General features: G+C 48.5%; 1 protein-coding gene across 1 annotated transcript in view; it reads right to left on the bottom strand.

Moving 5' to 3' along the window:
- The window catches only part of ABCA1 (ATP binding cassette subfamily A member 1), a 241,282-nt gene that overhangs the window by 119,722 nt on the left and 106,810 nt on the right, over positions 1–14,750 (bottom strand). Inside the window, exon 8 of the mRNA XM_069630840.1 lies at positions 1,345–1,431. Within this exon, the coding sequence (XP_069486941.1) occupies positions 1,345–1,431 (87 nt within the window). The remainder of the gene's footprint in view (positions 1–1,344; positions 1,432–14,750) is intronic.

Here is a 14,750-nt window from a genome sequence, read left to right as displayed (position 1 = left end):
GCTAAGCAGCAGAGGGCGGCAAGTTCTCCCCGGTAACCTAAGGTGACACAGGCTGCCTTGTGGGAAGGAAGGTTACTTCAGAGTGAGAGCCTGGCACCCGCGGCTGCGTTTAAGGGAAATGCCTGCGATGTGATTAGATGATCTCATTATTTGTCACTTGTGCAGAAGAGGGGGACAAGAAGCTACTAAAGGACAACTCCTTTGTTCGCGAAGCTGTAGTCTGCCACAACAGAAATTGCTTGTGCATTAGCCCTTGGAATTAACCACGCTGTCACGCGAGTCGGCAGTCCACCACAGTGCGTTTACGCGCTCCCTGGTAAGCGTGCAGCAAAGCAATTCCATCGCAACAGCAGAGGGGAACTATACACCTCCATTTAACAAAACAAAACACCACCTGCAATTTGGTTCGACTGGTCACCATGGAGATTAGCCTTGAGATGGGATAACATGTTCAAGGCTGCTCGAGATCCAGCTCGACTGACACACAGCTCGCCCCAAAAGAGATTCACCCGCATAGCTACCTTTGCATACACTATCCACACCCTGAGTGGAACACTCTACAGCTAAGCAAAATCTCCCCCTAACCCCCTTCTTGCCCCTGACGTGGACTTCCTAGTGCTTGAGCATGCCTAGTTCCAATTGGGTATAGGATCAGCTCTCACCCTGCCACCCTATAGATGGCCATGTCAGGCTTTGCTTTAGCTGCAAGATGAACAGTGATGGAAACACGAATGGGATTGGAGGTAAGTAAACAATTCCTTTCTGACCAACCACAACCTATTTGACAAAACTGCACTGTGATTGAAAATGAAATGCATAAGGCTATTCCGGTATTGTTGGTGAAATGCTGTGCAGGCCCAGGAACCTGCATGATTTTTAATGCTCAGGGGCAGGGGTCTGCAGCCTGCGCCTCTCCAGATGTTTTAGACTACGACTCTCATGATCCCCGACTTGTGGATATGCTGACTAGGTTTTGAGCGGTGTGTGTGTTTGTGTGTGTCCTGCTACATAAATAGACCTGTATGTGCACGTCTGAATCACTGCACCGAGGCTGTGACAGTTCAATATGACAATTCCCAAAGTGCAGGGCCAGCATGCTAGTGTAGGCCACTTTTTTGGTCAAAGTGGGCCAATTTGATGAGTTAATTCACTGTGCCTCTTGTACTTTTGACCAGTATCACTGAAAAAACACTATTTAAAATGCTCAATCTGCAAAACATTTTAGCAAAAAACTCCTCTGCCAATTGCGACTCTGGGCCATTTTCTCACTGGTGCCCGAGCCAGTTTTATGTCCCAGGGCACCCTGCCAGCACCAGTTTTATTTGCCTTGAAGCGCTTGCCTACCTCTTTGCTGAGTTTCCCCAGGCTCTCCAACATGGCCTCCGTGGTCTCCTTTAGTTGCAGGACCGGCAAAGGTGAAGACACGCCTTTCTGTTATCAAAACCCAAAAACATAGAAGTGAGATGTTAGTTAGTGCCTGGGAAGGAGTTAGGCCATAATCATAAGTATAACAGACACTAAAATTCAAGGTGATCCACAGGAAATGACAGAACCCCCACCAGGGGTGAACTGGAAACTAAACGTGTCAGTGGAATTGCTTTTTAAAGTGGCTCCATATTACACTGTGCAAGCAGGCCCAAACCCTCCAAGTAGGGGGGAGGAGGTAGGGTATCCGACAAGATAATGTGGACAAATGGGCCCCGATAGTGAATTATAAAGCATGCTTGGCGATATATAGAGATTAAAAAGCAAAATAAACCGACAAAAAAGTGACATAACATTTCTTAAGAGTGATAAATAACATACTTGAAGCTTTAGAACAATTTCTTTACTCCAAAGGGAGGTGGGGATATGCGGGGAGATGGAAGGAACGGGGCAGGGTGGGTGGGGGAGAGGGAGGACGCCCAGAAAACCTGTGAACCTGCCCCAGAGGGAAATATCCAGAGTTCCCGGTAAATCAGTCCACCGGTTCCCCCAACATAAAATGTTCCAGTCTTCTGGGACCCATACACATATATACTGTTAGATTTAAAGTCCACCTGAGGTGCAGATATTTGCATGTTCCTTAGTCTATAAAAACGATTTGTATTACCGACACGTGGTAGACTGGGGAGAAATTGGTCAAGTCAATGAAAGCCTTTTGTAGAGCCAAAAAACACGCTCTCCATAAAACCACTTGTGTGCCATTCTTACTGTCGATTCCACAGGAGTGCGTGGGGAGGGCAGCAGATGGATGCAATTCACTGGCTGGAGCCAATCACAACCAAGGTAGTTTACTCGTGACTCTGGGACAACAATTGAGAAAAGAAAAAACCCTATGAGCCCCACACCCCCACTTACACTGTATCATCGCCCTTCTCATGCAAAAGGGGCATAGATCACCGGCCGCACTCCGCCGCTCTCGGGGCAGTGAATCCCTCTAATTCCCCAGTTCCTCTGAACAATTAGCACTGAGGAAGCAGGTGGGAGGATAAGGAGGCTGCGTGCTCTTCACTCAAAGCAACGTACAGGAGTCTTCAGAGATTACCAGATATTTACCCGCTATGCCACCCGACTGCCAAATGCAATTGTCATCTTTCAAAATTGGGGAAAACAGGGATGCTGTCTACAAAAGATAAAAATATCAGCAAAGTACATTTTGCATAATTGTTTCACAAAGAGCTCCCACCTTGAGGTTCCCCACAGAGCTTGAGGGTTGTTGTGCTGACTAAAAAAGTGAGCAAACGCACGAAGCAATGAAGTGAACAAAACAGTCAACCAAAGAAGAAACCCAAGACACAAGACCACCATATTCCCATTGTGATAGCCTACACTAACTCAGTCAGGGAGCGCACTCAAGCATCCTGTGGCCATTCGTGAGAAAGCCATCCAGTCCTGTTTTTCCCACTTTGGTTTGATTTTTCTTTCCTGTTTGGAATTTAGAAAAACGACTTGAAAAACTACAAGTACCAGAGTTCCAAGCAAAAACAGGTCTGGTTGACATTCTAATTAATGCATGGCCACGGGACACTTGAGAGGTTTGGTCAGAACTTGTTAAACTGACGGAACCCAGTTATCATCTTACAGATCCACTACTGTGTTGCCGGAATGATTATCACAGAGGCACAACTCTAGCATTTGAAGGCATCTTTCGCCCGCGAGCCCTGCCCCTTTTGACCACGCCTGATGTTTCCTCAAATGCGACACGCTGGTCTCCTGCTTTATCTGTCTTTCTCAGTACTGCTGTTGCTCTGTTTTTCTCCTAAGCCTATTTTGAATTCCTCTACAGTAATAGAAAATATGCTTGGAAGCCCTGCAGTGATGCACCCCAAACCAGAGCACTCGGAGGGTGGTAGTCACTGTAGTCGGTCAAATGGTGGAAACACTGTTTCCCGTATGAAACAATGTTTTTGTAGAATTAAACCATTATCTTTAGATATTAGTATATTTAATAATTCATGGCCATCTTGCTCCCTTCCAATAAAATATTTATATAAGGCTACCTGCCCCTGTTCTCAGCGTCCTTCCCAATGATGCCATAACACGGCCACAATGAGCATTATACAAGGACCAACAACATAACATAACTTCTGTCTACTTCTACATTATAAGCAAAATGCCTTCAATTCGTTTTGGAGGCAGCCACAGTTTTTCGACAATATTGTCAATGATTTTCCTCTGTTGCGGTGGTCTTGCGGAGCACAATATCCCAGGATACTGCCTTATTCTCTACAAGGAAGAGCCAGTATTTGTCTCTACACTTCTCTTGGTAGAAGATGCTTGGGTTTAGGCTCATGGGTGTTGTGGAGCAAAAACGTGTGCCATTAGTATATGCAGATGGCAAATGTGCATGATCACACCTTAGTGATGTACCATTATTCCCTCCTCTTGTATGTTTCAAGAATTGTGATTTGCTGAAATGTGAACATTCTGTGTGTGCTGTGAATGCAATTGGTTTCCTCTCTTGTCTTATTTTAAAGAGTATCAGATGTCTCAGACTTGACAGAAGAGTGTCTATTTTGCTCCACTGTTTTTGTTCAAAGCGTGTGCCTGGTTTGTGTTCATATTTAAATTATGGTTGTTATCACTTGAAAAAGTGTGAACTTTGTTGCAGTCTTTTTTTAAAATTCATGGGACGAATTAGTGGACTTCACTGCAGTCTGTTTTTTCTTTCTATTCATGGCACGACGTGGATTGGCTCATTTCAGGATGCGCATATCACACAGCAGCCAAAACCGATCGTCATTTCAAATGCTTGTCGTATCTCCATTGGCAAGGAGGTGACATTGTTTTCTCCATAAAATGATCCAGCGCTGTGGCTGGTTTACCGACCATGCGATACGGCACCTGCTTTGGGAGTCTCTACCGGAATTGCCCTGTGCAGCTCAAAACTTTCGAACCCAATCATCTGGGCATATGAGTGTTTTCTGCACAAGTGGCATATTCACATTCTATCCATGTAAAAAATGGACTTTAAGTGCCATCATGTTCACCCCCAACAAATAAGGTGGAAGAAGTTCACCCTCCATCTTGGGGCAGAAGAGAGGGACATGGAGGGCGGTGGGGGAGGGGAGGATGAGAGAGCTCATTCTGCCTCTTACTCATGATCTGTTTGAAATGTTTCATGTCTGAGGGTTTCACTTCCATTATTTTGCAACAATAAATTCGCCCGCGGCAGCAATCTGACCACATGAGCTCATAGGTCACCCGGCCGGAGCCTCACTCGTGACATGAGGGAACAAGGGTTCACAGGATGACATAGTACAGCCCCACAGAACATTTCTACAGAGCAGGGCGCCCTCAGAGTCTTGCCCCCCAGAGAAGGCTGTATTGCACCATTGTTTACTTCAGGTCAGTTATCAGGGTGGAGAAGAGAAGGCGGTCACTCGTGCCAGAAAAGGAGACTAGGACAGCATACCCTCCTCAGAACACATGGATGTCACTCAGAACTGCGTACTACCGTACTCTCTCCACGGACTTGGACTACGGTCCCTTAGGGCGTTCAACCCACCGCGCTTTGAGATCATACCAATAGTAAAAAAAGGCGCTGTGCAAATGCCACTTAACATAAGAGAATGGCTAGTTATGATGCACATGTTTCAGGCTGAATAACAGAAAAGTACCCCAGCTGAACAGAGGGAGCCCCCATAACACCCGCTGCATCAGTAGATGCTGAAGACACACGTCACCGCTGTGCATGCAGGCCTGCACAAGCATTCTTGCAGAGGCTTGCCATGGGGCATTGTAGGTAAATACCCTGGGGTATACTCTGGCGGTGCATTAGGGAGACTGCCTACCCAATCGGGTGGTGCAGCCTGGCACGAGTGGTGGGGAAGCCATCTATTTAGGGGGTGCAAAAGAGACAGGTGCCGTACAAACTCTGCATCTTGGTGTACTTTCAGCAGGGCCACGATGGGTAAAGCTTGCATTTACGTTTCACCTTGGTATCCCTAGAAGCCAAGGCTAAGAGGACGGTATTTTGAGATCATTGTCCTGATGCAGGTCAACATTCCCATTCATATACACAGCGCAAGACTGAGATTTTGGAGAGTTGCCACACAGTATTTGTCTTTTTTCACTTAAAAATAGGGACAAAAGCTGGATAGGACCCTCCAAATATGCACTTGCTGATTATGAAACACCCGTGTATAGGCGCCATACAAATGTCCAATAAAAGAAATAATACAAAAATAATAGATTCACGAATCAGAGAGAACCTTTGCATTAGGGCGATGGGACCAGATTCTGGGCCGCTGCTGTGTCAGCTTCAACCATCAACGCCGGGGCCATACACCAAAGCAAGTGTGCGTGTGCGGTTTTGCAAACTCAAGAAACACACGCACATATACATGGGGAGCGGGCGAGTGCAATAGAAAGTGAGCAAGAAAGGGGGACGAAGAAGTACAGAGCTAGGGAGGAAGAGTAGAGGTTAAAAAAAAGATCATGGTAGATTAAGAAACCGAGAGAAATTGTGTGTAGGAAAGAGGGACACGTGAGGGAGGTCAAGAAAGAGGCAGTGACAGATTGTGTGAGAGAAAACAGAAAGGAGAGAGATAGGGCGAGAGAGATGCACAAAGACATGCATTATATACAGACCCATCACTGAGAGAGTCAGAAAAAGGGAAAGCCGAGAGGGAGATAACACAAGAGCGTGGTATGGGGACACAGAAGACGGTGTCACTAGAGAGCACTAGGAAAAGGGAAGAGAAAAAGGGAGAATGGATGGGAAGAAAGGAAACGAGAGACAAGAAGGATACAAAAAGAGAGACATGAATAATCCAGACACTCTGCCCGTACCCCATACCTCTCTGAATGCAAGTTTTTCTTGCATAATATGCAAAGCCGTCACTCCTCAATGTATCGCAGAAATTGGTTTGGAAGCCCACTTTCACCCCTCTAGGGAGTTCTCCAACGCACACGCCTGTCCACACTTGCCAGGCTGTTTCAACAGCGAGTTTTGACTGAAAAGAACGTGAACTCTTTGTTCAGCAACAAAGGCAATAGTTTTTTTCAGTAGTGTTACAGTCGGTCACAGCTGTTTCCTGAGATTGCATGTCCCCACTGCTGGGGGCCAAAGCTAGTGCAGGCGCCCCTCCCTAGTAGGAGGTCCCACCGTGCAATGGACAGCTCTGATAGTGCAGCAGAGAAAACAGGTTCTTTTGAGAGCTCCTCTTTCTATCAGAGTGTATGGGCCAGATTCATGGAATATTTGCCTGGTTCAAAGTGACTTTGCACTGCTGAAAAGTGACTTAGCATTGCCGACACAAACCCTGTTTCGTGGAACTGTGCAAAGTGTGTTTTGTCAGGCAGTCATTTTGTACTGCAAAAATGACTATGCACTGACTTTGCCCGGACTTTGCACTGCGAAATACACTTTGCATGTTTCCATGAATCAGGGTTTGTGTCAGCAGTGCAAAGTCACTTTTCAGCAGTGCAAATTCACTTTGAACCGGGCAAATATTCCATGAATCGGGCTCTGGCAGTGAGTTTATGTTTGTAGAAAATCCCCCTCCCAATCCCCAACGTGTGCGCACAAGCCTCTCTCCCCCTCATTGAAATCATGTGGCAATGAGAGGCAGGCTGCTGGCTGCTGGTGAAGTCAAGGCCAACAAACTCACTAAAAGTAGCCACAACAAGGTAGCTCGACTTTTTGAACATCCTTGTATATATAGCGTGGAAGCCCAGCTTCGAATCCTGTCATGGGGCCCAAGCATGCGTTTTTAGGGAGAGACTCTTTCCCTTCACCAACTGGATCACAGCTGCCGAAGGGTGCATAGGCATGGTTCGGCAAGCAGGGCCCGCTCGGCCTTCGCCCCTTTCCTGCCCTCTAAATCTGCCTCGGATACACTTTAGTCACGGTTACTCTGAAAGTGAAGGGTCAGGGATCACAAAGACAAGCTGTCTCAAGCTGAGGTGTGCAGCTGTCAGCCATGTTTCTTACTGAGCCCTATTCTTAACACAAAGATGCTGTTTTCATGCAAATAGCACGGCGTAGATGTGATTCCCGGAACGCTATTTCATTTCTTCTCTGCGGCTTCACCGTCTTTTCGACCTTTTGTTTGAGTGCTGTATCAGACTTTTAAAGAACCAGGCTTCCCACGGCCACATGCCTATCATTGAAGCGCCATCACGCATCATCACCAATAATGGGAGATTTGTGGAACTTGAAATATTGCATGCGAGGGCGCAATGTTCTGCCATTTTGCTAGTGCCGGTAGCAGCGTGTTCTGTGACTGGACAAACAGATGAGATAATGTCTTTAAAGGGAAGGTCAAGCTTTGATTTAACGTCTGCTCTTTGGCTTCTGGAGCAGACAGTCTTCATGAGGAACAGAGCAGCATGCATGCATCCACGGGACTGAGGCTTAGCCCTGTGCTGCAAATGCGACACAACTTATCAGAACCAATTCTGTTTGGTCTACAGAAACGATACCAGTGCTATGCTATGTTAAGGGTATTTTTTTTATACTGCTCCATCCACCACCATAATGGTCTATCAGCCCCAGGGCTAGTCCGGAGAGTTGTGTATTGTGTACCTGCAAAGCGTGTCCAGACCATGGTCTGTGAGGGAATAGAAAATGGCAGCAGACGAGGGGAGAGAGCAGAGGGTGAGAGATTAAGCGCACATGAACGATTTGTACAGGTATGTACAGGGTAGCAAAGAAAGGGGTAGAGAAGGAGTTTGTGATAGTTTGCAAAACTGTAGTCTTTGTAGAACGGTCAAAGCAAAGCAGTGATTAGAAAAGGGCACGTTCTTACGGCTCCTATGAATAAGTGCCCACTTGGGTGGGCACTTTCTTGTCCTTACAGCTAAGCATCGAAACGTGTCTGTGTCGTTCCATGATGGGCTCCACTGTACCCATGGCGTGTGGAGGTTTGTTTGCTCATTAGGTGTTACCATAACCTGACAGCACCTTGGAAGATACATCTGGGATTGCCCAACCGACTGTCAGATGTGACAAGAGCCCAGAGTAGACTATGTGCATGACGAATGAGGTGGACACGCATGGGAAGAGAAGTCAGGTGTGAAGGACCTCCCTCAGAATGCCACACTTGCATGGCCACATGTGGCGGGACAGGTGTCGTGGGACGGAACAGTGTAATATTCTGATACTATATTGTTTGAGAGTGCAGTTGCCGCATACAGGGGTCTGCATGTGTTGCATGACTGTTACCGCATAGGTGTATGTCACATGTATTACTACATGTTCAGCGTTTTATGCCACAGCAAAACCACATGACAGGACTGAGAGCAAGGAGCAGGAAGAAAGGCTGTAAAGCTGCAGGTCAACAATGTAAGCACCAATTCACCCAAATGTATGCACTGGAGGGCCCCTCAGCCCAGCATGGCCACAAATGACCAAGCCACTATTAGGAATAAGCAGCAGACCCTGAAGACACTTGTACGCAGACTCTCTACTGAGGCTACTGCTCTAAGGCTGCCCGAGCAATGATTGGGCACTGCCAGCAAACCTATGGGATACCTGGGGCATTGTGGAGACAAGACCCCTCTTAAGCAGTTGCATGTGTGTCATACTTTGATCTGAACCTGTGATGTGGATTTTCATTTTTTACCTACACATCCTAAAAATCCTATTAGTCTTGGTCCCTAGTTCTAAGGGTTTCCAAATATGACTGATAAAGGAAGAGTCTTGCCCAAGACTAAGGTGATCTACGAAAGGACACAGAATGTTCTCAAGAAAGGAGACTGACATTAGAATGTCCAGTCAACAATGTAGACATTAGACCAGAGACAGAGGATTTAAAATGTAGTATAGACATTGCAATTGCTGCTAATGGCTTGTTACTCTGAGGAGCTGTGGGCATCAACAAAAGACATACCGAACAACATTTGGTTTATTAACATTGGAAGGACGAAAGGACAAGCAATGCAAAACCGTAATTTAGAATTATACACAGATCTCAATAGAAGATACCTAACCCACCTCGATAATGTTAACACAAAATACTAACTCCAACTACTGCGCCCAAGCAGAGCAGGGGTTGAGGGGGTGTCCCCCAGTCTCCTTGAGCACAGTGACGGGAGTCAGTGGTTGCAGGGGTGTCCCCCTTTTACCATTGCAGTAAGCGGGGGACAATAAAGTGAAAAACAAAAGAAAGAAAAGCACCCTGCGTCGTCAGCTCTGACCCACGTCAGTGGGCAGAACTGACGCTGCAGGGATAGAGGAGTGTAGGTGGCACACTTCCGTGCCTCCATAAAGGTAATGTGGGGTGGTCGGGAAGGGGTATGCGGGTCGGGGGATGCGGGCAAAGTGATCTATTTAATCACTGCGCCGTAATTGGCATTGACATTTTCATCATAGCAGTTACGGGCGGCGCAGTGATCACATAGATTCTCCAGCATTGGATCTTTCATGGATTCACATGCTTTGAATATTCCCCGTCGTCAGGCTGGGAATCCCCGGTACATTATATAGACCCTTTCCCGTAGGAAAACTTTTTCGACGCTTATGCGTCCTATCCACCTCGTTTTGTATCATGCGTGCCCGTGCCGTCAGGACGTCATGATATAAATACAGGCCCCGCCCCCGCGCTCCCTCAGATTTCAACCGTCTTTCAAAGCAGTGGGATCTTCGTGTTACTACTAGTGATAACTAGATTGTTCTTTTGTCTGTTTCGCGTAAGCGAAGTTCAAATCTGGAGAATTATGTCTGGAAAGGCGTTATTTCGCCCATGTGCAACCTGTGGCCTCAAAAAGGTTTATGAAGGAGACGGCCACATGGACTGTATCTACTGTCTCCACCCGCACCACACGGCGGATACATGTGAGATATGCCAGGGTTTCTCCCAAAAAACCCTTAAGGACCGTAAAAGAAGGCTGGTCGACTGGCTTAATGACGGAGCGGGTGCCTACCCGGCTTCGGAAGTTGGCTCCACGGCCTCCAGGAGCAAGTCGGAGCCTCCATCGAAGAAGGTGCGGCCAGCAGAAATTCGCCCTGAGGACAAGCATAAGGGGAAACATGCTGGATCCTCCTCATCTCATAAAAAGCCCTCCTCCTCCTCATCATCTAAGACGGAGAGGCTGGCGCTGTCTAAATCCTCCTCAGGGGACCGTCCCAGGTCTTCCGTGAGTCGAGAAGCTTCAGCCGGGAAGTCGGCATCAAAATCGACAACGAAGTCTAAAGGCTCGACGACGACGACTTCCTCGTCGACCTCGGTGTCATTGACGATGCCTATTACCGTTCAAGCAGCAGCGGTTGGGATTCCTTCGTCGACGGAAACTCAGTCTATGGCTTGGCTGCCTGAGGTCTATGACCCGATCCCCCCTGAGGTCTTACTGCAGCCAGACACGGCCTGCTCGGCGGAAGGGGAAGGTGACATGGTTCTGCAGCCATTGGATTTAGGCTTACGGCCTTCCACGTCGACGACGACGGCGACGAGTGCGAGCGGGGGTATGGTACCTATATCATCCACGTTGCTGAACCCCCAGACAGTTTTGTCTCTGGATGTGCTTAATACTCTTCAGAAGCTACTACAGCGGCTGGATACCCAGTTCCCTCAACCTGGGACGTCATCGTCACTTCTGTCTGTACCTTCCGTCGACGAGCAAACTTGTACGGCTCGCTCGTCGACGAATCACCCATCGGCTCCCCAGGCGGTAAAAGATCGTCCTCGAGCTCAGGAGGAGGGTGAGTTGTCGGAGTCCGACTCTATACATGATGACTCTGGGTCAGACATCTCCCTGTCACCGTCGAGGGACCCGACATGGAATTCGGATGTAGAATTGGAGTCTACGAGGAGCCAGACACAGCCATCTCCCCCTGATGATGTGGGAGCCTTCCATGCAATGATGGGGAAAGCGTGTTCCGAATTCGGCTTGATTCCTGAGGAGCAGAGGAAAGACTGTTTCCTTTTTGACCATATGGGTCAAAGGAGAAAATCGGTATTTGCCATCCCAATCCTTGACCACGTGTGGCAAGAAGGTCTCAAAACGATGCGCCATCCGTTCTCGGAACCAGCCATAAAGGGACGGATCGAGAAAAAGTTTAAAGCTCCGGAGTCCACTCCAAAATGTCTAACATCACAGCCTTTGTCTGACTCGGTGGTGTCGGCGGCAGCAGCTAGGAAGGCCAGGGTCCAGCAAAAATGTTCAACGCCACCGGAAAGCGAGGCTAGGAGGCAGGACGCATTTGGAAAGAAGGTGCTCTCGGTCGGAGCGACGACAGTAAGAGCAGCCAATTCCTTAGCGATCGTGTCACGATATGATAGGGAAATGTGGCACAAATTAGCCCCTATCCTAGAACACCTGCCAGACGAACACCGAAAAGCAGCTATGTTACTGGTGCGGGACGGCGAGGAGGCCTCGAACCACGCTATTAATATCGCAGTGGACCTAGCAGAGTCTGGTTTCAAACAAATCAACCATGGAGTAGTGCTTCGTCGACAAGCGTGGCTCAAATGTACTACTTTCCGTCCTGAAGTACAGTACAAAGTCCTGGACATGCCATGCGAAGGGGAGCACCTGTTTGGCGAAAAGGTTGATGAAGCGCTGAAAGGGATGAAAGAAGACACGGATACTGCTAGGTCCCTCGGCGCCCTTCAAACGGGTAGAAATTTTCGCTCTTTTCGCCCTTTCAGAGGTGCTTCTGGAAACTCCCGCTTTGGAGCCTCGAGGGACCGTGGATTTAACAGGCCCTCGTACTCTTCACAAGGGTTCAGACGAGCGTCCCAGTCGGCACGTGGAAGCAGGGACTATCAAGCCTCCAGGCGGCGAGGCTCAGGTCCGTCGTCAACGAAGAACAAGCAAACCAGCAACCAATGACGGCCTTCGGAACGTCCTGGGGGGTCGAGTCTCTCATCACTTCGACCGATGGAAATGCATCACCAAAGATCGATGGGTCCTAGACACGATTCGCATGGGTCATGCGCTGCAATTCAAAGACAAGCCTCCGCGTCTTCCTCCTTTATTCTCGACACAGCCCCACCTCCAAATCCTACGACAAGAGGCGGAGCTTATGTTGCGAAAAGGGGCGGTAGAGAGAGTTCCTGTGGCACAGGAAGGCCAAGGAGTTTATTCCAGGTTCTTTGTTGTCAAAAAGCCAAACGGCAAATGGAGGCCCATTCTCGACCTGAGGGTACTCAACAAGTGGCTAAAGAGCCAAAAATTCAAAATGCTAAAACTCCAAGAGGTTATCAGATCGGTGCAACCCATGGACTATCTCTCTTCACTAGACCTTCAGGATGCTTATTTTCACATCCCAATACGCCCACGACACAGGAGATATTTAAGATTCGTCGTCGGGAGAAAGCATTTTCAGTTCAAGGTCCTCCCGTTCGGGCTCAAGTCCTCCCCCAGGACGTTCACCAAGTGCTTGGCCCCTATAGCGGCCCATTTAAGGAAGGATGGTCATCATGTCTATCCATATCTAGACGACTGGCTAATCAGAGGGTCATCCAAGGAACAAACACGAGACAGTCTACGAGCCACAATGTCCATCTTACAGGAACTGGGCTTCGCAATAAACTTCAACAAGTCCTCAGTAGAGCCTTCGAGGACCTTGGTCTTTCTAGGAGCGGAGTTTCATACGCACACAAGCCTGGTGAAACCATCCAGCGAAAGAATTCAGAAACTTCAAAACAAGGCGTCGGAATGGAGCGGCGGTACCAGAGTCTCTGTGCGCAAGTACATGTCCCTGCTAGGGACCATGTCGTCCTGCATTCCGTTAATAAACAACTGCCGTCTGTTTATGAGGCCTTGCCAGGAATTTCTAGCGGACCGTTGGGCACAGAGCAGAGGTCGCTGGTCCGACAGACTGGTCGTCGACGAACAACTAGTTCAAGCACTCGGCTGGTGGAAAGTGTCTACTCACCTAACGAGAGGGATGCCTCTACTGGAACCAGAGTTCCAAAAGACGGTGGTGACGGATGCATCGCTGAGCGGATGGGGAGCTCATCTGGATATGTTACAGGTACAAGGCCAGTGGTCTTTGCAGGAGTCCTCCCTGCATATCAACCTGCTAGAACTGAGAGCAGTGCGATGGGCTCTGAAGTCTTTTCTTCCGCAACTGAGGGACTCGGTGGTGCGTGTCATGACGGACAACACCACTACGATGTTCTACTTGAGGAAACAAGGAGGGACACGTTCCAGGTCCCTATCGACAGAGGCACAGAAAATCTGGCATTGGGCCCTTCAACACAACATACAAATCTTAGCATTTCACCTACCAGGAGTGAAAAACGTGGAAGCCGATGCCCTCAGCAGAGAAATGAACGAAGTTCACGAATGGGTGCTGAACGACCAACAACTTCAACAAGTATTCAAGGAATGGGGACACCCTTCCATAGACCTGTTTGCAACGAAGAACAACAAGAAATGCCATCAGTACGCAAGCAGATGGCCTCAGCAGGGCTCACTGGGGGATGCGTTCTCATTCCCATGGACGAACAAATTCCTGTACGCATTTCCTCCTTTTCCCCTTGTCAGGAGGACGTTGCAATGGATCCTCAGGTACCCATGTCGGGTAATTCTGGTGGCCCCATACTGGGCCAGACAAGTGTGGTTTTCAGACCTACTACACTTAGCGGCGGCGGAACCGATGAGATTCCAGAAGACCCCCGACCTTCTGTCTCGACAGGAGGGTGTCGTTTGGCATCACGACCCGGACAGCCTCAAGTTGACGGCCTGGCTCCTGACTTCGCCGAATTTGGTCGGCTAACGATTCCGGAGGACTGTCGACGTATCCTGCAAGCGGCAAGAGCACCTTCCACAAACGCCTCATACGCGTACAAATGGAAAAGGTTCTGTCAATGGTGTGAGGATCAACCAGGTTTGGCCCCGCAATCGATTAGGCCGGAACAGCTCCTTCCATACTTGCTGTTATTAGCTCAAATGGGCCTGTCGGTGTCGTCAATAAAAGTACACCTAGCAGCCATTTCCAGGTTTACTCGTCGACGGCACTCGGCACCATTGTTCAGCGACCGCCTGATTAAGCACTTCCTTAAAGGCCTCTTTCGGAGTTTCCCTCCAGAGAAGAAATTTCCACCGGAGTGGAGCCTCAATCTGATCTTAACGTCTCTTATGAAACCTCCGTTTGAGCCAATGTCATCATCGTCTCTGAAGTTTCTGTCGTGGAAATTGGCCTTCCTGGTGGCCATCACTTCAGCCCGACGTATCTCAGAAGTTCAGGCTCTAATGGTGGACCCACCATACTTACGATTTTTCAGGACCAAGGTAGTCCTAGCCACTAACCCACAGTTCATACCAAAAGCTCCTTCGGTGTTTCATAAACACTCTTCTATCGTGTTGCCTAC

Source organism: Ambystoma mexicanum, chromosome 6q (genome assembly GCF_040938575.1).
Source record: "Ambystoma mexicanum isolate Mex_15411 chromosome 6q, UKY_AmexF1_1, whole genome shotgun sequence".
Lineage (NCBI taxonomy): Eukaryota > Metazoa > Chordata > Amphibia > Caudata > Ambystomatidae > Ambystoma > Ambystoma mexicanum.
This window is presented reverse-complemented; position numbering and strand designations above follow the sequence as displayed.